This window comes from Sylvia atricapilla, chromosome 1 (assembly GCF_009819655.1).
Source record: "Sylvia atricapilla isolate bSylAtr1 chromosome 1, bSylAtr1.pri, whole genome shotgun sequence".
In the NCBI taxonomy this organism is placed as follows: Eukaryota; Metazoa; Chordata; class Aves; order Passeriformes; family Sylviidae; genus Sylvia; species Sylvia atricapilla.
Window position 1 is genome coordinate 100580943 of NC_089140.1, and position 22738 is coordinate 100603680.

Genomic DNA, 22738 nt, shown 5'->3' on the forward strand with positions numbered 1-22738 from the left:
CTGTAATTCCCAGGTTAAAAAAGGTCCTTTTAATTTACCTTGCCATTTCTTCTTCATGACACAGATCTCTTTTTACCTTCCTTTAAAAAAACCTATTTCTTTAAATACTGGGGATTTATTCAGAACTTGTTTCTAATACTTAGTTCACCTTTCCTCAAATGACTTAAGAGTCATTAGCTACTGTTGGTTTTTCCTTCCTTCTCCTACATTATTTCTGCTGATGGAATCTGGGGGGAGGAAGAGGTAAGCACACATACACGTGCATGGAAGATTTTCCTCCTTGTCTTGCAATCCTTGAACCTGAAATACACTTCTGCAGTGAAGCTGCATTCCTGGAATTTTTTCACAGCCTGCTTCTGTACAGACCCTTTTAAACTGTGAACATCACTGACTTTTAACTGCACCATGTCAAGTTACTTAATGTACCCCCTTAGCATGACTGCTGGTACATTTGCACCAGACAAATCTTTTCTAAGTCTCTTCTTGTATATTTCCACAGACTTAGAGACTTGGGATCCCTTCTGAATTCATAAAGCCCTACAATTATGGTAATACATCAGTTACCATGTTGTAACTGATTGTGATCAGACAATACACTAAGGATGTTCATGGTATCCATAATGATCCATTTGAGAGGTCCTGAGGTTATTAAAGGAAGAATTATGTTGGGTATTGTTTAAACTTCCAATAATGCAGAATCTAAAAGCTGCCTCTGTTCCCTGACTGGCCTTAGTAAGACTTCAGGAAATATTTAGGGGACTGGGAGTAATTGAGAGATAGATTGTAGATAACAGAATATTGCTGAATATTTTTCAAAATATGGAATAATTTCTTCCTTATTTCCATCCCTTTGTCCAGATGCCAGCTCTAGAAGTTTCTAAGCTACTACAGGGTTTACGGACTCAAAGAAGAGTTTGTGCATTAGAACTATAAGCATAAATAAGAGTAGCTGTGAAAGGAACCATGTGAAGTGTTAAGACCTTCCTGAAGGAGAGAGAAGGTAGAATTCCAAGAGCAATTAGATGCCCTAGTACTGCCTAAGCTCCATATTAGATGTCCGATAATAACACTGAACCTCAAAATCTACAGCTAGCTGCCAGCTGACCTCAAGTATCTCAAATGTCCAATATGTGAGCTATCTCCAGCAATGTTCCCAGTTTGGCTTGACAAGGCAGAGTTGTCAGGTGTCAGTGTCACAGCTGTTGAAAGACACGGATTTGTGTCCCTTGGGCTGTGTCATCTTCATGTGGGGCACCTTCTATGAACTTATTTGTTCCCACAGTGATGCCCTCCCTTTTGGCACATGATTTGACACCGTTGTCTTACTTCCAGCAGCAGTGGGGAAAAAGTAAAAATTGCATGCAAGCACCCTGGCATGTAAGTATGATCGCTGAAACACTTATAAATAAATATTACAGAGGACTGAAGTGACTAAATGAGGGTGATACTGCCAGTGCAATTGTCCCAGACACCTGTGCTTTCTTAAAGAAATCCACAGACGATTGTTAGGTGAGGTGCATCACTGCTGTAACATCTTGCAATACATCTGCAATTATTGCCAGTATTCTCTGGAAAAATCTCTGTAGAGATCTTTGGGTGTCTAAAAATGTCATCCTCAGAATACTGCAAATGGGAATTTTTTACTATGTTCCAATCTATTATCTTTTATGTTTTAGTAATTAGGTATTAAATCAGTCTAGGAAATTAATGTTGGTCAAACTGATACTGTTTTCTACTAGATTTCTATTCATTTTTCTTAGGCAAGAGATAATGGTAGTGTGAAAGTTAAGGCAGAGTTGTAGTAATTATGTAAATCTCAAAAACAGGACTTCAAGATTAAAATTTAAAGAAGGCTCCTTTAGCTTAAAGACAGAGAAAAGTTTGGCCAAATGTTATTTGTACCTAACAGAGATTGACTCAGCTGTAATTAAAATAACTAATGTACTTTGATCTAAGCCAAAATTTGCTGTAATGACTTAAATATGTGGGATCATGTCTTGCTGATATGTTCACAATAATTTCATTACAAGATGGCTAGGATATGCTACCATGAGGTGGCTACATAGAAATGTGTTCACATATGAGCAGACAAGGCTGTAAATAAAAATGTTCATTCCTTCTGGGAGTTACTGCAAAATGCTTAAAAAAAAAAAAAAAAATGCTCCTTTTCTGAAGATTCATTTAAGCTTGTCTGGAAGGAGTACAGTTTTCTGTAACTAAGGAACAGTTGACATACACAAGGAAACGTGGTATAATAATAAAGGAGAATACTGCTTCTCCCAGGGTCTGAGGAGAGCAGAAACTCAGAGAGCTCTTCAACTACTGTCATGGCAGGCTGTCTCACCCCCAGTATTTGTGTTGGGCGGCAGCAGAGGGTCAGGGAGTGAAATATCCGTATTACACTGCTGGAAACTCCGCTCATGTTGACAGTGGAGTGGAGCCGAGCTTCCAGGGGAGGGCATGCGCGTCCCTCGTGGGATGCCGAGGTGGAGCAGGCTCTGGTCCATCCTCACCAGTGCTGGGCTGCAGGCAGGAGGTGCATGTCTCACTGCTGGAGTGCCCATTGCAGTGCTTCTGCAATGGAGGCAAGCTGGGGTGTTGTTTAGCTTTTAATACCCCAGCTTTTGGGTGTGGTTCAGCACGCACCTGAAGTGATGGTAATGCGAACTGTGCTCAGACGTACGTACAGGGAGAGCTGTCCATTGCACAGAGAGATGAAATGTTGCCGTGGCGGTGTTTGAACACAAACATGGTTATTTTAGCACGTGTTTGCAAGGTTGCATCACTTACATGTGGCAAAAAGCCCTGAATGTGCTCCAGGGGTTATCCCCAGCAAATGGCCCTGAAACATTTGTAGCAGAATTTTCTGTCATCTCTTATGCAAACCTCATGCTTGTGTGAAATGAGCCAGTTTAGTCCTGCTTTAAAGTGTCACTAGCACTTCAGAGGATGCATGCTGATGCTGTGTGTTGTTGCTGTTCTTTCCCAACATCCTTTCTCTTCCAATAATTTAGTAACTTTCTATGAAAAATTCCTAGTGAATAGCTTTTAATTCAGAGGAATACGTGCTGTAACAAAATCAGATGCTTTTTTTTTCATGAGGAAATGTTGATATTTGCCCATGTGGAAATTCTTCACTTTGCTATGTGGAAAAAAATATAAAGAAAATACCTAAGCTTAGGTAAGTTCAAACTAAATAGTTTTATTTTTGATTTCTTGAGTTTTACAGTGGCATTTCATCCGTCTTGCCAAGTGTTGTAAAAGTTCCTTTAGCAACTTGAATTTCAGCCTGAATTTTTTAACGTTGGCAATCAAAAATAGAATCAGACTTCCATTTTTTTGAGCTTTGTGAACATCACTTCATATTAAATATTTTTAGTATGTTGTAGATTAAGAAAAGGTCTGAATTTGTCTGACTGGAAAATAGCTTAGGCTACTGGCTGTACTGAATACAGATGTGTTTTATTACAGGAGTATATATCTGTAAGTTTATAGGGCTGGGTTTTTTTGTTTACACTGTACACCAGTGTTTTAGTTAGAATGTTGGAGTATAACAAGAAATACACATTTCCCCCTTCATTAATAGTTAAACACTTTTTGAATTCTAATAATCCTACAAAATGCACAGAAGTATGATTTTTTTTTGACACCTCACTTTATTATACACTGACACATCATGTTGGAATCTGAATTATTTCTTTGTAAACACAGTTATGCTTTAGTCTTACAGACCAGTAGCAAAGTATTATGTATGAGAAAATGGAAAACAGCAAAATATTTAAAAACAAGACTAAACTTTAAGGTGTTTTCATTTTATGTTAAGTGTATGAAATGGCCAAATGACATTTACATTTGATTCTGATTGTGATGTAGAGATAATGCTGTATGAAGCCAAACCTTTCCTTTTCCAGTGTCCAAAATAAGCCATGCTGGAACTGTGGAAGGAACAGTGTTTTCTTATAAGTCTAAACCTAGATGACAACATTTATTTGGTATAGTTTTCCCTCTCAGCATTCAAGTAAGACCATTAACTGCACTGTGGGCTGAGAAGAGATTGTCTACTTTACCTGTATTTATGTGACCAATAGATGTTTTGTACTTCTGTATGCACATAACTTAGTATATACATATATGCTGCTAAAGTGAAGCGTGTCCATTATTGTCTCCATTAAAATTTCAAATGCAGCTTTTGTTTTTTATTTCATAACAGTATTTTTGAGATTTTCCAAAAGTACCAATGTATGAATGAACATGCTTCATTTTTTTTCCTATTAAAAAAGTACTCATTCTCTCCTTATCCTAAAAATACTTGTATTAAGGACTTCTGGGATTTTTTTTTTCTTTTTTTCTTGAGTATTTCCAGTTTGTTCATAACAAGACTAGTGACAATGAGATTATGCTAATTGCAGATTAGACTTTACTTCAGTGATGTCAGTGACTTAGAGGACATTCAGCGGTCACAGGCAACAAAACCAAAGGTTTTCTTCTTGCCTTCCCCGCTTGAATTTCCATGTATGATAGATAAAAAAAAATAATTCTTTGATTGCTTTTATTTTTGGAATTACGGAGATAACCCAGATTGGACCAAAGCTCAGGCTATCAGGGACTTTTGAGGACTGAAATTTCTAGTGCCCTTTAGTGTTCAACAAATGGTACAAAATGCAGGATCACAGGGATCTTTTTGTTCACACTGCATGGCAAAGACTTTAAATTAATTTTATAAGTTGTAAAGAGAAAAGGAGTATCTTTATGTTTTATATCCACCATGGTCTCCGCATTTTATGCCTCTTAATGATCCCTTTGTTAATTTGGGAGGGGTTTTTTTTGTGGGATTTTTTTTGTTAGTTTGGGTTTTTTGGGTTTGTTTGTTTGTTTTTGTTGTTTTTTTCTGCAAAGGCAACATCGGTGGCCATTTAAAAATCATGAAACCATTTTAAAACCATGAAATCAGCAAGATATTCTGCTGCACTTCTTTGCTTTGCAGAATGCTAAAACTACACTCTGTAAAACATGATAGTACATACATTCCAATGAATCCTTTTACGTACCCTTTCCATATTGTTACTCTCTCCATGTGTTGACTTTCTAGTTCCACACTTAGATTTCCTAACAAAGGGAAAAGTATTTAAAAGTGCTCCAATAGCAACCTTTATAAAAAACAGCTAGAGGAAGAGGTGTAAATGGTGCAGCCTTCTATTCTAGTCCCTAGTGATCCTTGCAAGAGTTGTCTGACTGAGGTTCTTGTCCCTCCTTTTGTCCAGGGGATGATTCCAAATCCTTCTACCAGAAAGGCAGATGTGTGAGAAATCCCAGCTGAATTGCAGTGATGTCTCATATACCACTGCAGAGGCCTCTTGGATCCTGAAATGCTGCTTGGACAACAATTGAGCTACATGTGTGCAGAGCATGGATGCCAAATCCAGCTTCAGTGTTGAAGCAGTTTTACTACATTTGGCTGCTGGGTTCCCATAATTTTTGCTGTACGTGAAAGAATGAAACTACTGGTCCTTTTATGTCTACCCCAGTGGACAAAATGCCAGACATATAAGATCTAGTTGGACACAAGCATTACTTAGCCAAGGTCTTGCAGTGAATGCTTGGTAATTGGTTAGTCTTTGAAAAAACCTTGATAAAATCCCAGAGGACCGTAGAGAAGAGCTCAAGTATTTATCATAAAAGACTGCATGTACTTTCTTTTGGATAGTTCCTAATGTGTGGATTAAATAAGTTCATCTATGTCAAACTTGATTTATCTTTAGGCAGTCATTCTTACTGAAAGCTTCAGGTACTAGAATAGATAAATTGTGTTTTCAGATAATTTATTTATTCACAAGCAAGTAGATAAAACTTACAGTCTTTGAAAGTATCTAAAGTGACAAGAGAATTTGAAGGATATTTCCTGTAGTGGAGATAGTTGGAATTTCTAGATAGATATCACATGTTTAAAAGGGCATGCATCTGGTAACCTTTATACATTCAGTTGCATCTCTGAGGAGAAAAAAAAAAAAAATTATGACCCCTTTAGTCAGTGAATGCACTGGTTTCCTTTTACCCCGCTGGTATTCTTGTGGGGTAAGTGTATATAAAAGGCAATTTTAAAAGAAAAATAATCACACCTAGAAAAAACACAAGTCACTGAGTTGACATTGGCCCTTAGGAATGCAGTCGAGGACTTGTGATATGTGGATCTGTGGAAACATTGCTTCAGAGCCTCAGCAGATAATGAGAAAATAGATGTGAACATAAAGGAATAAAATGGAGAGTGCATAGATCTTTGTACTGCTGTATAAAGCCATAAGGTGTCTGTGTTTTGTAGTGGTAGTGGTGCCCTATCCCAAAGGGACTGTGGTAGAGGTGGAAAATAGTTCAGACGTGGTTGATGGGGATAACTAAAGTCCATGCAGCAGTGTCTGAGGAACAGCTAAGTATGGTAGGGCTCTAGCTGAGAAAACTGTGCATGGAAGACTGTGTGATTGAGAGATACAAATTGATGGGTGATGGCGAAAGGATGGATAGTGACTAGTTTCTCTTCTCTAATGTGAGAACTGGGGAGCAGAAGAATGTTCTTATAGTAAGCCATTGACCTGTGGCAATACACTCATCATATGTGCTGGAAATTCACATGATTGAGAAAGACACTGGGGAAGTTCACAAGGGAGATCTTTACTGAACAGGTCTGGTTCAAGCAATCTGAAAAAGATTAGAGACTTGGAGGGGATATTAATCTTCTTGTATGCTTACCCTGGACAATTGTTTACACTGCTGCTGATTACTGGTGACAATGACTTTTGGTTTGTACAGGTGTAAATACAGATGTTCGTAGCTTGTTTTATGTTCACAGTTTCTAGAGTTTTCACAGTGGACTGTAGGATGATGGATAATTCAGATTATGAGTTAGCTCCACACCTGACTTGGTTTTTTTCCCCTTTTGGCATGCCACTCTTTTTAGTTTCTTTTTCATGAGTTTTAGCTTTCCCAGAAACTGAATTTTTTCTGCCTACTTAAAAATAATTATGAAGAATATAAGGTAAACGTTCTCCCTTTTATTCTAGGGTTTGTTAAATCCATATAATTAACATGTCAATAAATTTCTTCATCCGAATTTGTGTATTAATGTGCAAGTTTTTATCTTTCCATTCCTTCCTTTGTAGTATCCACCATTCATTTTGTTCACAGAAGCAATTTAAGATTTTACAGTGTGTTTGGCTGGTATGGATTCTGTCTTTTATTCTGTAAGTGTCTGGACAATTGCCGCCAAATGCCTGGGCCATGGTACCAACCATCCTAAGAGGGAAGAGCATCACTGTTCATTCATTACTCAACTATCCATTTATCTGACAGTCAGCTTGCCAGCATGGGCTCACCTTACTGTAGCGTTGGCCATTTTTTTCCCATAATGAGAAACAGAGAACTAGGGGGAAAAAGGACTGTTTGATTCCCTCTGCAGTCATTGTCCAAAAACTACAACTGTTACTTTCATATGGAAGGATGATGGTTCACTTATGGTCTTGAACTGTAGCGTTGTAAGGAAATACAAAGGTTACATTTTCGAGTTGATCAATCTGAAAATGTAACCCTTTCAGATTGTTTCTTAAAAATTGCTTTGTCTGATCTACCTAGAACCCAACAGACAATATTACAGCTATGTTTTTACGCACAGAAATGTTAAGAGAGGAGAACTGCTACATATGCATACATGGAATTGATATAATAGTGATAATACAGAGCTAGTCGTTCTCTGCCTGTTTTGCAGGATGTTTCAGTGAATGGCTTTTGCATACCTTTTGAAAGGAAACATTAGTGGTGTCACTTAGGAGTTCAGTGTTTCACTGAGCCTCACTCTTCCTTAGTATAAGCCTTTTGTGAAATATTGAGCAATGCTGTGATTTCTTCTCATGAAGAAATCTAGTATTTCTGTAAGCAGAGTTGAGTTCCTTGTTGTCTAGATTACATGTATATTTATAGACCATGCTCATGGTTTAACCCTGGCAGGCAGCTAAGCCCCACCCAGACACTCACTTCCCACAAGTGGCATGGAGGAGAAAGAAGAGTAAAAATGAGAAAACTCGTGGGTTGAGACAGTTTCAAAGTAAAGCAAAAGCAGTGTGCACAAGCAAAGCAAATCTAGGAGTTCATTCAAAGGGGCAGGCAGGTGTTCAGTCACCTTCAGGAAAACAGGGCTCCATCACATGTAACAGTGACTTGGGCAGAAACATTAACTCCAAACCTTTCATCCCTCTTCCCTCAGCTCTATATGAGCATGACACCATATAGTGTGGATGGCTGCTTTGGTCAGTTCAGCTGTCATGGCTGTCTCCCCCCCTCCAGTTCCTTGTGTACCCCCATACTTCTTGCAAATGGACTGAAAAATAAAAGTTATCATCACCCAAAGCTTATACATCCCAAGATGATGATTTTTCTATTCCTATGACAGAACATTTCCTGTAAGGCCTTTGACAGAAGGTTGCTCCTCTGAAATACTCACCAGAAGTTTATTGAAAACTAAGTTTCCTGCATTATCTAAAATATCCTTCTAAACAGTTTCTCTGGTTTCCATAAAAATTTCCAAGGTCTGGTAGTACTTGCCATTTTCTGTGGTAACTGCCTGGACACTCCTGTGCTTGTAGTGCTTACCTGACTGTCTAATTATCAGCTGTGTTTTTGTTTTTTTCCAATTTGCCAAGCGTGGGAGTCAGATGTATTGGTCTGTGTTTCTCGTACTTCCTGCAACCTCTTTCTCTACAAAATTTTACAGGATATACAACCTAGTTAGACTCTTAGGAAGTTTGTATTTTTATTTTCATAGAAAAACATCCAATTTTGGTAAAAGGAAAAAAAGATTATAGAAAGGAAAAAAATCTTTATAGAAAGCTATCAGGTCCTCTTTCATTTGCCCAACGGAACAGGTGTTTTGAAAGTAATTTTACTTTTTTCAGAGGGAAGAAATTGTCATGGCTCAGGTGGCATACAGGCATCACAGAACATTCTCAAACACCAGAAAACTTTCGGAACCAAATCTCTTACACAAGTAATTTGCTTTTCCATCTTTCTGCTTCCCTGAAGCATGTGTGATAAAGTGAAGAAATGATGCTATGCCCTTGCATAGGTTACTTCAGCTCTTTGTTGACTAGAGGGCTTAACATTTTTGAAATGAAAAACTGAAGTTGAAATGCCAATGCATTTCAACTTAGGAGTTCTTCAACTGGATCATGAGCTGCATTATTTTGTGCTAGAGATACTGATGTTAAACTGATACTCTGCAAAACTTCCTTCTGAGCTGAAGCAGCCTCTAGAGCTTCTGGGAGAAGTTCTGCCAAAGGTAGAAATTTATACCACAGCTTCCACTCCTTGTGGAAACAGCATGGGGTAGGGCTTGGTTTGCTGTAGTGCTATCAGCTCTGTTTACACAGTTTCTAGCCTTCCTCTCTCTCTCTGCCCTGCATCACATTTGTTTACTGCATATGAACATATGTGGATAGGTATTCAAGAGAAAAAAATATTCTCCTTGTAGTAGATACATACTTTTTTTAATGTGGTTCACGTCTGGAGCGCATGCCCTGCTGCCATCTCCCATTACTTGGTAGTTGTTTGGACTCTGTTGTTGAAGGAACTTACTACTGGATAATTACCTGCTTTTTATGACAGTGATAGAGGAATGAAGAAATTAAGTTGCAAGCACTGCTTCTAAAAGACAATAACAACTGAATTCATTTGAATTCAAGATAAATATTATCTGGTAGTCGTGAACATGGAGAGGGAAGGAACTGGAACTCTGCATTAAAATTCTCTTGTGAAAGAACACCTCTGACTTAAAATTTCTCAGTTCATACGCAGTAGTAGCTGAGATCATGTTTATTTCGTGTATTTAGCTTGGTACAGCCACCCGTCAAATTGTGAAGCAGACATCAAGTAGCTGCTATTTGCTTTGAAAGCTTATGAGTGTCATCTGGAAAAAAATTATTGGTCAAGTTCTGAGTCTTGTCTGAAAAAATATTTTGTTAATGAAATGGGTAAATTGCCTGTATAAACTTGCAGCTCAGAGATTTTGAGTAGCTTGAACGATGGTATTGTCTATTGATGCAGAGGATACAGCTCAGTTCTAGTAGTATTCTGGGCATGAAAACTTCTAGGAAAAACAGGAAGTCCTGCAAGAAGTTAGAGTAAGGAGACATTTATTATGCCATGCAGCACTTTTATGTTTTCATTTCTAAATAACTTTTTTTAAAATTACACATAGCATTTTTGGCTGTGTTTACCCAAGTCTGGTTGGCACTCCTGCAAAGTAAGTGTCTATCTAGAATAACCTTTTTTCCTTCTTAGAATTCTGTAGTATTTTTAAAACAGAGAGAAGCAGAAAGAGAAATGTGAGGAAACAGGTTAGTATAGGAATAGTACAACTGAACCTGAATTTTGTATGCAAACCCACAGCCTGGAAAAATGTATTTTATTTTACTTTTAAAAGTAATGTAAAATCTTCAGGTAATTACATATCTTGTGATAAACAGTTGCAAACTTATGTGGCTCGATCATCCATGCAATATTCCATCCTGAAATGCAAATGAATACATGATAGTACAAAGAGCTTTTTGAAATTAAAGAATTGTGGCTTTTTTGTAAGTTTATTAGAAATTTTTTCTGTTGTCGCAGTTGCAGATTGAAACATTTGGCGACACATAAGGGATACATTCAGGAAAGCATGGACAAAACTGTTCAACCATTGCAAAGCTTTGCTGAAAATTCTGAATCTAGAACTTGTAATTCTATGGTCTAGATTTTGATGTGGCTACTTGAATACATACATTTAAACATAGCTAAAATAATTGCTTAATTGCATAATGTGAATACACATTTTGAGGTTTGGGCCTGGATAGGTACAGTATAGACATTGGCATTAGTTAGTTGCTTGCTATTTTTGTCTTGCTGCTGGAAATCCTGTGAGTAAACCAAGTGAGCTGACATCCTCTGGGTGGGAGCTGATGTTGAAATATAAGATGCTCTTTGGGGAAGAAGGGAAATATTAATGCATTTTCTATTAAGCTAAATATGGATGTACTGCTAACTGTGCAGTGGAAGGATGGCAGTACTTTCAGTAGCACATTTTTAACCATTGAAACAATTCCTGGCAGCTTCAGGATGATTTAAGCGTTATCTTTTTTGAGTCTACTTAGGCTGTTCATGTAAGACTTAATGAAGAGGAGCTGATATGCAGATACTTTACTTGGTGGATCAATGACTTGACATTGCACAATATAATTGCACAGTGTACAAGGCTCACCATTATCAAATTTTGTTCTTAGAATAGTCCTTCCAAACAATTCCCTTTCTCTCTATTGTTGATAGCTTTATCCCATTGTTTCAGCACTCAAGAGGCCAGACCTCTTGGCACAGCTGCATTATGAACTTAGAAATAGGATGGATATTTTACAGCTGGGAAACATTGTTTAATAATGGGTGTAACTGCCACTGGCAAACATTGAGCATCGTTCTTACAGAACTTGAAACTGGAAGGTGTTGTCTGTCTTCATGTCCAAAAGTGCATGAGGAGTTGAAAACAATGAGATTATGCCTACTTGTGAGGCAAAACTAGAGAAAGTTAGCCCTTAGAGGCATCTAAAAGGATTTGACTTCCACTGATTTGCAAGCTGTGTGCATTAAGGCTGGGTCACATCAAGTATTGATACCCTAAGAGTGAAGCAGTCAGCCTTATTTTATGAGCCTTTTATGCAACACTGAGAGCCCTTCAGTCCCTGTCCACATGCTCAAAGATGTGCCTGCTCAAGAAAGTGCCTTCTAGGACAGGGCTAAATTGCCTTGCAAATGTAACACTGTAGTCATCCAGAAATCTCAGCTGAGTTTAGAACTCATAATTGAACCCCTTTTTCATTTTCCAGTGTAATCAGGAGGTGTCCTGGTGTGTTGTCAATTAGTTTTGCAATCGTAGCAGTGAATTCAGGAAAAGGAACTGGCCTGCATTCCTCAACGTTGCTGACTGCCCATACTGAAATACAGAGTTTTCCTGTCAAATGAAGGATGGATATCTCAGTGCTCCTTTTCTTCTTGAAAACTTTCCTCGGTGTGTAAATTTAAATGTGTGAAGCTGTGTTTTATACTTGTGGACAAAGTGGCTGATGTTCATGCTGACCTCAAGGATAACGTTTTCCTCGATTGTCTGGAACCAAGTGTATTTTTACTGCCTCTGAACCTTTGGCAGAAACCAACTTCAAATCAGAACTCTTTTCTTGCATTTTTGTCAATAAGGTAATTGTGGTATCTTGAGGCTCTTAAACCAAAGCTGGCCAAGGGTGGGATTTCTTTTTATTAGGGAGATTATGATGTTTCGATATTTTTTTCTTGCAGATCATATGACTCCAAAACGTCCAGGTTTTTCCATAATACATGTATTATGAATTGTTTTCTTAATTTCCCACCCCCAGCAGCCCCAACCTACAGTTCAGATGATGTTGACAGATTGCTATTTGGAATCTTGGAGCGGGAGATTTAAGTCGCCAGGCCTTGGTTCCCGCTGGGCTCTGAGTTGATGCTAGATTTCCTGATGGAAAGTCAAAAAGCTAAGATTTTCAGTTTCTAGCTGAAACAAATTTTATGGGACAGAGTCTGTGTGTGCTGCAGAAGTTTGAGCTCTTTAGTTTTATGTTTTTTCACTTACTGAGGAAGAGATTTATTAAAAAAAAATCCTGAATGGCTGTAATAGAGTATCTTTATTGGGTGAAGTGTCACTAGTTCAGGAGATAAATGCACATTAATATTTATCACTCACTGTGTGCTATCAGAGATTATTATATGAAAAATTACTTCTGCTTTGATATTTCATCTACTGTGATCTGAATAGAAAGTGTTGTGAAAAAATTCCCAAACATAGCTATTCAAGAAGAACTGAGGGTGTTAATGACAGTTTGGAGCACAATACATGGCTAAAGAATTGTTAGAACTATCCCCAAATGAACAAACTTCAGAAAATACAACACTAAAGGTTACATTAACAAAAAACAGAAAAAACCTGTGCAAAGTAATAAAAACTTCAAATAAGACACGCAAACACTTAAATCTGCCATAGAGGTGAAGCCATGCAGCATATGTGTGATTGTGATGATGGAATTACACTGTTGGAATAGTAAACAGTCTTAAATTAATTTTTAAATTCCATTTTTTTCCTCCTCAATTCTACCTTTTCTGATAAGATTGCAGCATTGAGATGGATACTGACCCTTTGAACTTACCAGCTTTGCATAGAGATGCATAGTACTATTTATTAAAAAAATCAAGATCAATTGTTAGCAATATTATTCACTTTCCTAGAGATTCAACCAATTCTTTGTCATGCCCCATAAATAGATTGGAATGAGAAAAAAAAAATTTGGATCGTGCAGAAAAAGTCTTGCAAGCAACTACCATATGATATAATGATTTTCGTATCTATCACATATCATATAATAATATATCAATCATATAAAGGCCCATATATGAATATGTGATTTTTAAGCAGGTCTCAGTGACAATTGGCCATACAGTTATTCCATGTCCCATTAGCACATCCTTGTGGTAGAAGCTCTGAGGAAGTTTGAGGTGTACAAAAAAATTCTGGCATACTCTTGCTGTTTCAGGGAAGAGGATAGCAAAAAAGATCAGAGGACTACCTATCTGGACATGGATGTACAAGAACATTCATTGTTGTTGGAAACAATGTGGGTAGCAGGCTCCAGCTTTGTGTACAATCACAGTGTCAAGAGGTGCACGGGTATGTTGGAGGCAGCAGTCCAATTAGAATACATTCAAATAGTTGTACTGAGGTTACATGCCTGTGGCTCGGGGGGACATGCCATTACTAATCCAGCTCTTGGCTGGATTACCATTGAAAAATAAGAAATTGATTCCTCTTCCACGTGTGAAAAGCTTTTGGCCCTCTTGAGTCCAGTTTAATGTTGCTGCTGGGCTGAAGAGAAAGAGGGTAATGAAGCCTTCACATCCTGTCTGGCTTCCTGCAGGCTTGATCAGAAGGGAGGAAGCCCTTTGCCAGGAGCTTTCTGGAGGGATAGAGAGGCTGGAGAAACCTCCCCAGGTTTCTGAGACGTGCTAGGGTACATTTCTGTGTTTCTGAGACTTGCTGGAGTACATTTCTAGAGCTACATGCCAGGTTTTGGTCCCACTGGGTATCATTAGAAGTGACACCTGCAGTGACACCTGAAAGCAAGCCCAGTTTTTTCAGTCCCTCTGCCCAGTTCTGAGACAAATGTTCTCTCTCTTGTCTATCCTCCATAGTGTTCAAAAGTTGTTGGAGTGAAATCAGACCCCAGTGCTCAAGCTCAAAACCAAGGTGTTTTGCCATGTGATTTTTCTTTCTTTAGTCTTGATGGACATACAGAAGCCTACACATTTAGGACAGAAATGAAGGAATTGTACTGTAAATTCTGGTGTTGGTTGAGGGAATGTTCTCTTGCACATCTCTTCTGTCCACACAGCTTTCTGAAGAATATTTATCTCCTTCTCTGTGGGATGTTCAGCTTTCATTCATGTCCCCAAAGATTTTTACAGTAGGGCAACTGAGCAATTGAGGAATGTTTTAGCAAAGGAATTGCAACATTGTGAGTGAATTAGAATAAAAAAAATTCCAAGGATGAAAAAAATCTTTCTTCCTCATTGTAAGAAGCTCTGTTTTATTTCAGTTGTCTCTTTTCTCACCATCTCAGTTCTGTACACATATGGTTAATTTTTCCTTTGTGCCGTTTAGAACCAAGTTTCCAGTAGAAAGAGAGAAATGTAAGTGAAAACATAGTTAAGTGGGTTTACCCAAACCCCACTATGAATTGAAACTCATCCCTTTTCCAAATCTGTCACTTCTTCTTCCTTAACATAAATTACATATTCAGTAATTCACTCAGTTTAGCACTCCCATTTCTCCCAGCTTGTTGATGTAGCTCCAAACTTTTGAAATCCGGGTCATAATATTTCTTACTTTTCTCCAAATACTCCTAGTTTCTAGTTTCTGCTGGCACAGATGAATGTGATGCAAGCAAAGCGCTCCTGCTCAGTAGAACCTGATGGTGGTCCTGTCTCACTGATGAAGGGAGTAGCCCTTGAGGAATGCTGTGACCTGCTCTGAGCATACTTAGCTGCTTTCCAGCTGAGTGTTTATCCTGCCATTGTTTACCAGTACACTGAGAGGCTGTTTATTATCCTGAGTGTTCGTAGATTTAAATCCTTTAAATTTTTCCTAGCTTTGTGTAGAAAATCTTCTTTGAACATTTCAGCGTTTGAAGAAATATATTTTCAGCTTTTCTGCAATTCTTAAAAGGATGACAGCTGTAAAAGGGCTTTTTTAGAGAAATGGTTTGTTCAATTTAAATTCAAAGATGTTTATTTTCAAGCTTGTAAGAAGTGAAATCTAAAACTGAGATATATATTGGAGTGATACAGAAACACTGAAAGATAGACATAGAAGTTACAGAATTGAATGTGCATTGACTAATTGTATTGCACTTTTTTTCTCCTTTGGATGCTGACTCAGACCATTCTATCAAAAATTTCAAATCCACATGAAAAATTTGTTGCTTGATATCTATTAACTCCCAAGCACTGAGAAGAGCTTGTGACTTAGAGTTTCATAAATCACCAGTCTATCTTTGAATTTGGTACATTTGGACATACTTTTAAAGTCCACAAAATTGTGTTGGCAAACTGTTTCTCTCCAGCTTTGAGACAGGTTTTTTTTAGTTGTATTTAGTTGTATTCTGAGGGTGCAGTGCTCGTAATACCATGAGCATGGGATCTGGTAATGAAAAAGCGAAGCATCAAATATTGAAACTTGCAAAAGAATTGTAAAATAGAGCAGTCCTTGGACTACTTCACGTATGACATCACATCAAAAAATTGTTTAATAATATATAGCTTGTGATATGTTCGTTCTTCTAAAGCTTTTGAAAATATTACCTATTTTATTGTTTCTGCTTTTATAGTGCTTAGAAGTTGTTGTCCTAAGACAAGACACCAGGCCAGAGGAAGAAGAACAAAAAGTGATCCAAAGGTTTTAATATCCAGTCTTTTTGGTGTAATGCCCTGCCAGCCAGGTTGTCTCCTTTCTGTGTGAACTCTGGTGACAAGTGAATAGATCATACAAAGCATGTATCTAGTGAACATATCTTCCTTTTCAGATTGCAGAAAATTCATATATGGGCTTAGTCTTACCATTTTAGTTATTTTAAAAAAAAGTATTTACTATATTTAAAAAAAAAAGGAAGTTTATTACAGACATTTGGTATTCAAAACATGCCCTTGGGATAGTGTTATGACAAATTTCGAATCTGATGGAGGGAGATTGTCTATTACTTTCTAAAACTGTTGAATCATGCTTATCTCATTCTTTGCTTTATTAACTGCTGTTTAGGCCACTGATGACACACTTGAACTATAAAAATTCTAAAATTAAAATCTGGTTTATTGGCTAGATACAGACTGTGAACCATCATCTTCTTTCATAACAGACACTTGCAGAGTATGAACAAACCAGGCTGCATGTAGACTGAGCATTTCCTAGGTATATTCTGCTAGTTATATTCTATTCTATATTCTTCCATAGCCTTGGCTTTATTTACAGCTTTGGATAAGAATTTCAGCAGTGCTGTTTTTTAATCTGTAAATTAAGAAATGATCCTCAAATGCTTGAAGCAGCTGGTATAAAATCTAGGTATGCTAGATGCTATAAAATCTAGATGCTATCCAAATGCTTTGGAAGTAGAACTGTTACTGCAGATAGGTCAGGTAGGGTAATATTTAAAGTTGTCTTTTATCAGCAATTCAGTTTTGTCTTGAAGGTGCATATTTCCTGAAATACTGATGGTTTATTTTATTTATTCATACCTTGCAAGTTTGGCTGCCTATGATTAAGCCGAGTGTTTCCTAGAGGATTTATAAGGCATTTCTAGGTCTTCATCAAATATTTTCTATTGGCTTTTGAATAGGCATCCAGTAAATCACAGAGGAACTATGACCAAATGTGTCAGGCACAGGGTTCTTCAGTGTATACTGAAAATTATGTTTAAAACTACTGAAGAAAAGAGGGTGGTTGGCACAAAGCAAAGTATTCAATGAAAGTATGTCTATACTCCTAAGCCAAACTGATGTTTGTGTCTTCTTATGCCCCCTGTGATAGTTTTGTAAAGAGTAATAAAATTAACAGGCTTTTTTTTTCTCAAAAGTAGAAATATCATTTATGTTTTGTCTAAGCAGGTAAAGTGTTGGTAAGCATTGTAATTTTGTTACTACTCTTGATGTAAAATTCCTTTCTGGAGACTTAAAAAGCTTCTTTCTTTAATTAAAAAAATGAAAGGAGGATTTGGCAATAGCAGTCATTGTGGTTTGTGTTTAAAGACTGCTCAAAGAAACTACAGTTGAAGTGGGATTTTTGCTATAATGTTGACCATAGGAGACAGTCATGACTAATGCGGAACTGACTGGTAAAAATATTCTTGGTCAGACTATTTTTATGGTTTTATACTGAAAATCTTTAGGCAATGTTCGGAAACTCACCTACTATATGTGTGTGTATTTTGTCTTTTAGGGCATACAGGACGATTATTGAAATCTCTGTGTTTCACCAGTCTATCATTTCTGCTGCTGCACATCATCTTTCAGATTACAATAAACAGTCTTGAAGCTGCAAAAACTATTGAACCTGGTTTTAACTGTGAGTAAAACATTTTCGTTTTTATTAGCTTTTTAAATGTCCAAATGCTTCAGTGGTTTGAAAGGCAAAGGGTTGATAAGAAGGCACTTAGCTTTGTGCTCCTGTGGGTTTGCAGCTTGCTCTTGTTTTCCAGCTTTTTACCTTAAAAATTACTGTTAGTAAGGCAGGAAGACTAGAAGGGCTTAAGAAACAAAAGAATTGCATATATAACTGTTAGAGATATCTATATGTGTGTGTATATATATATAAAAAACTATTTTTCCCACCAGAGACGCATTTCCTTTGAGCTTACCACTGACTATTGTTATGTCTTCATTTTTTAGGCCTTCTCAAAATCACCCCAGAACCTGAGGAAACTACTCATTTATGTCATTAGATCATAATTCAATGAATTAAGAGTAAAATAAATTGAAGTAAAAAACCTCCCTCTAGCCATGTATTATGCCCCTCTCTGGCATAACACTCTTTAGTTTTTCTTTTAATTTAACTTTAAATTTTGATTCCAGAACTTATATTTCTAAACAGCATTTGTCTCTTTCTTGCCTGTGTTGTATGGGAGGAAGGGTTTTCAAATTTTCATTTATGTGTAAGCTCTACTTAAGATATATTGCATGACATTTTGTATCTTTCTCTCTCAGGAAATGTTGTTCAATAATTCAGAAAGCAAACATTCTTTATTGTGCAGAAGTTAATTAAAATATCTATCTAGTGATTCAGATATATAACCTCCAGGTAGAAACTATTTGTACTTGTCTTACCATGCTTACATTTAACATTTAAGCCTGTCAACTTACCTTTGATAAATGTCCATTTAATTTATCACAAGGTATGCTGCTGCCACTTGAGTAAACAGTTGTACTACAACACAAGAAACCTTATGTGATGTAAAGGATTTGACTTAAATAACAAAATCCTAAGGAAACTTGAAGTGAGCATTACCATTTCACCTTTAGCTTAAACCATTTCCTAAAGGCATAAAAGGCATAATTGTGTTCATGAAATACCAGTTTCACCTGGAATATCTTGGGCTCTGTTGGTTCAAATCAGGCCTTCACAGTCTAAAAATATCCTTTCTTTTTTTTTTTTTTTTTTTTTTTTTTTTTTTTTTTTTTTTTTTTCTTTTTGAAGATGTATAGCATTCACTGAGCGAGCTGGATTAATTGTTTTCTATATGTGTTTAATGTTCTCATGACTATAAAGACATAATTTTACTTAGATAGGAGTAATTGCATTGTCTAGACACCATTTGTATGAGTAGATAGTTCCAAGACAGGGTTGCAACCACTGGGGTTTTCCTCCTTTTATGGTGGGAACCAGGGACTGCAGTGGGAATTAAAATAATGATTTCATCCTGAAGAGTCCACTCTTGAAGATGAAATGTGCCATTTTTTACTGTTTATTCACAGTTGTCGAGTGCAGCAGCTCCTTTTTCAGCTGCCATTAGTAACAATCTCCTTACTTGGGGCCTCACAGGGCAGTGGGTATAGCTGTAGGACTGCATTAAATGTTATCGGTTGCTCTCTGACACCAAGGCCACTTGACATAGCATTCCCACACACTCACCAGTAAGCTCTTTTTGCCTCCTGAGTGCAAAGGGTGGTTTGGAGTTGCCTGTTGAGAATGTTATTTGTCCCAGAGGAACACCCAAACTGTACCCGAGTTGTTTGGGGAAGAAGCTGGTTGACCGAAGTTGTTCCAAGAGTTTTTGAACTGTTTAGCAACATGAAATATTCAGCTGTTGAATTTCAGTGCCTGAATATTGAGTAAACTGGCACGATTTTGTTTACTGGTATGGTTATAATCAGTGAGATCCAGGTGAAGCCAATAAAAAAGGCAATCTGATACTGGCATTGCTGGAGAAATGCCAGTATCTCCAAGGTGCTGAAGGAGAAGTTAAAGACTCTTGTGAATGTAGGGGCTAGAAAAGGCCAAAGCATTTGCTAGGTCAGGGAATAAGGTCAATTACTGTCGTTTAATGACACCAGAACTTAGATGTTATTGTGTGGGAGAAGAGAAGACAGAATTCCCGCTCCAGAAAGCACCTGGGGAGTACTTCTGCTTGTAACAATTTGGTGACACAGCCCCACTGTTTTCCTGTTCCCCAGCCATATGAAGAGTGCTGTACAAAACTGACTGCAGATGTGGGCTAAGCCATAGCTGGAGAAATGACAGAGCTTTGCCCATGGCGTCTGCCCAGTGTTATGATCTCTGCATTTTAGACTTGCTCTTAATGTTTATCCAACTCTTTTTGCTCAGTAAGAAGTTGAGAAGTGTAGACTGGAAGACTGATGTGTTCTGTTTCTCTATCCAGACCCAGATCCACTATTAATAAAACATTTTTTACAGCTACAGTCTTTTCTGATGCTTATCATTAGGAAATTTTTCTTCCATTAGTCAAAATATCCTGTCTTCATCCTTCAGCCTGATGTAGAAGTAAAGAAAAACTTTCCATTAGTCTTTATGGTTACCCATTTTGTATTTGAAGGCTGCAGTCATATTTGTATGTATTTGGTATGCACTCTATTTGGTATGTACTCTTTTCTCACATTCTCTTCTATTTACACAACCTCAGCCTCTTTCTCCTCAACTTTCTTCATGCATGATGTTTTCTAGGAAGGAGAAAATTCTTATTTTTATTGGTCTGCTTCTGTTTTCTCCAAGTTTTTCATGTGTTTCTTGAAGCTCAGTGTCCAAAGCTAGGCACTATTTCAGCTGAGAATTTAGTAGCATATACTGAAATATAACAATTACCCAAGTGTCTGCAAGTCATACTCCCCATTTATGAATTCTGTATGGTACTTTTTCAGTGGTCTCACCCTTTTTATTTGTGATTCATTAAGTCCCACAAATCCGTTTCTTCAAAACAGACAATTTTTTTTCTATCCCGTGTTTATGTAGGTGAGTGTTCTTGCAGTATAGTGGAAGTTAATGTTTGCTCATTTTTTTCCCAGAAAGTTTTACTGATCAAGAGTGTTTTCTCTCCTTGTTTGGTAGTGGCTTCTCTTTTAGGGGCCTTCTGCAATAACACCTTTAAGGAGTTTCAGATAAATAATTTTTGGGGTTTGCTTTTGAATTTAATATTTGTTTTGATTTTGCTGGAATTGTAGTAGGTCCCCAAGTTCAAGTAAATTAAACCATAAAAGGAGGTAGTGGATGTTATGGTAGGTCCCCTCTTAATTATCTGCTCAAGGTCATGGGAGTCTGAGGAGGTCCTTGCTGACTGGAAGCCAGACAATGTTATTCCAATTTACAAAAAGGGAATGAAAGAATCTACAGACCTGTTATTCTAACCTTAGTTCCTAAAAAAACTATGAAAAAGATTTTATTTGGTACTAGTTAAAGGCATTTAAAGGACAGTGCAGTCATCAGGCACAGTCAACACAGGTTCAGAAAGGGAAACTCCTACTTGATTTAGTATCCTTCTATAGTGAAGTCACCTGCCCAGTGCATGAAGGTGGTGGATGTATTTTCCTGGATTTTAGTAAGACTTTTGATACTGTCCTCCTGGAAAAATTGTTCAGTAGGTTCAAGAGGTGTCTGGTTGATGAACTGGCTGAAGGGCAGGGCTTGAAGGGTTGTAGTGAATGGGGCCACAGGACCCTCAGGGCTCAGTTTTGTTTTCAATGCATTTATCACCAATCTGGATGCAGGAGTTGAATGCACCATTAGGAAGTTTGATACCAACAATAACCAAAGTGGGAGCTGTTGTCTGGGACAAAATGCCTTGCAGAGGCCTTTGTGTAGTTAATCAAACTCCTGGCAACTTAAGAAATAGGTGAGAGGGCAGGATAACATTGTTGGCAAATTCTGTAGGTTAGTTTGTCTCAATATTTTCAAATTCCAATTTTCTGAATCAAAAGATCATTTTCTGGTTCTAGTTTTTAATTTCACAGTGCTGTGTTAAAGCCTCTGATAATATTTTCATTTTGGTAACAGAAGCACTTGAAAAATGTTTAAATTAGAGGTGTGATAATGACTATCACCTCTTAAACCTTATACAGTTATAGTTTCATATTGGAAGTGAAGAACAACCGTCCTTTTATCTTCTATATCTAGAACTAGTTTTATTTGGGGAATCTGCAAACACAAACCAAGCTTATAGAATTTCAGATACATTTCAAAATATTCTACTATTATCTTGGACTTATGTAGTTAAAAAAATCAGTTTAGGATAATTCCTGAAATGGTGAACTTCTTTGCTTTGTTATCTTTTTCATCTTTGGTTTGTTTATCTTTTTCTTTCCTCTTTTAGAGTTCATATACCTGCTTTTTCAGGATGGCTAAAAAATTCTACAGCATTCTCTAAATTATATTGGTCTGTTGGTAGAGCTGTTTAAAAATGTTTGGCCAACAGAAGGTTCTTGTCCCTTAAGAGCCTTCTGACTATTGCCTAGCGCTAAAAAGATTTGCTGTTAGTAGTCTTTATTTAAGTTAATGAAAGATTTTTGGTTAGCCGCAACTTCAGTGTGTGGGACTAAACATTGAATATCTCCCACGTATAGAAAGGAAAAAAAAGTAATACTGAAAGGGTGAGCTGGGATAATCTTAAGCCATCAAGAGCTACATAATTAGTCTTATTTCACTGATACCTCAATATACTAGTATGATTTTGAAATATAACAGTATTCATGCGGTAATAGAATTTCATTATTAAGTTTGTATTTCTGATGGAATAAAATTCTGATTATTAGATTAGGTAACATCTTTTGAGTATAGAATCCGTTAGGCAGGCAGTTGAAGATTAGATCACAAGGTAATAGTTGCATTCTCCAACATGAGCGGTATGGTTCTTTCCTAGGACTAATTATAAACATCTTTAAAAATGGCAATACCACTAGCAGGAATGTTTTCCACGATGTTAATGTTAAGCTTTACTTCAAATAAATCAGTGCAGTTATTCCTCACCATAATACTCTGTAAGTATACACACTATTAAGTGTATCTTCTTAAAGGCTGTTTAGTCAGCCTTTAGAATAAGTCTGGTTTCTTTTTCACCTAATTGTAGTGATGTACATGCATTTCTTACTTTGTACTCCTCTT

At 37.2% G+C, this 22738-nt stretch overlaps 1 protein-coding gene across 2 annotated transcripts in view; it reads left to right on the forward strand.

The window, feature by feature from the left end:
• PIEZO2 (piezo type mechanosensitive ion channel component 2) overlaps window positions 1-22738 on the forward strand; it is a 286128-nt gene that overhangs the window by 83315 nt on the left and 180075 nt on the right. For both annotated transcript variants that reach the window (XM_066328884.1, XM_066328893.1), the window contains exon 3: window positions 17573-17698. In XM_066328884.1, the coding sequence (XP_066184981.1) occupies window positions 17573-17698 (126 nt within the window). The remainder of the gene's footprint in view (window positions 1-17572; window positions 17699-22738) is intronic.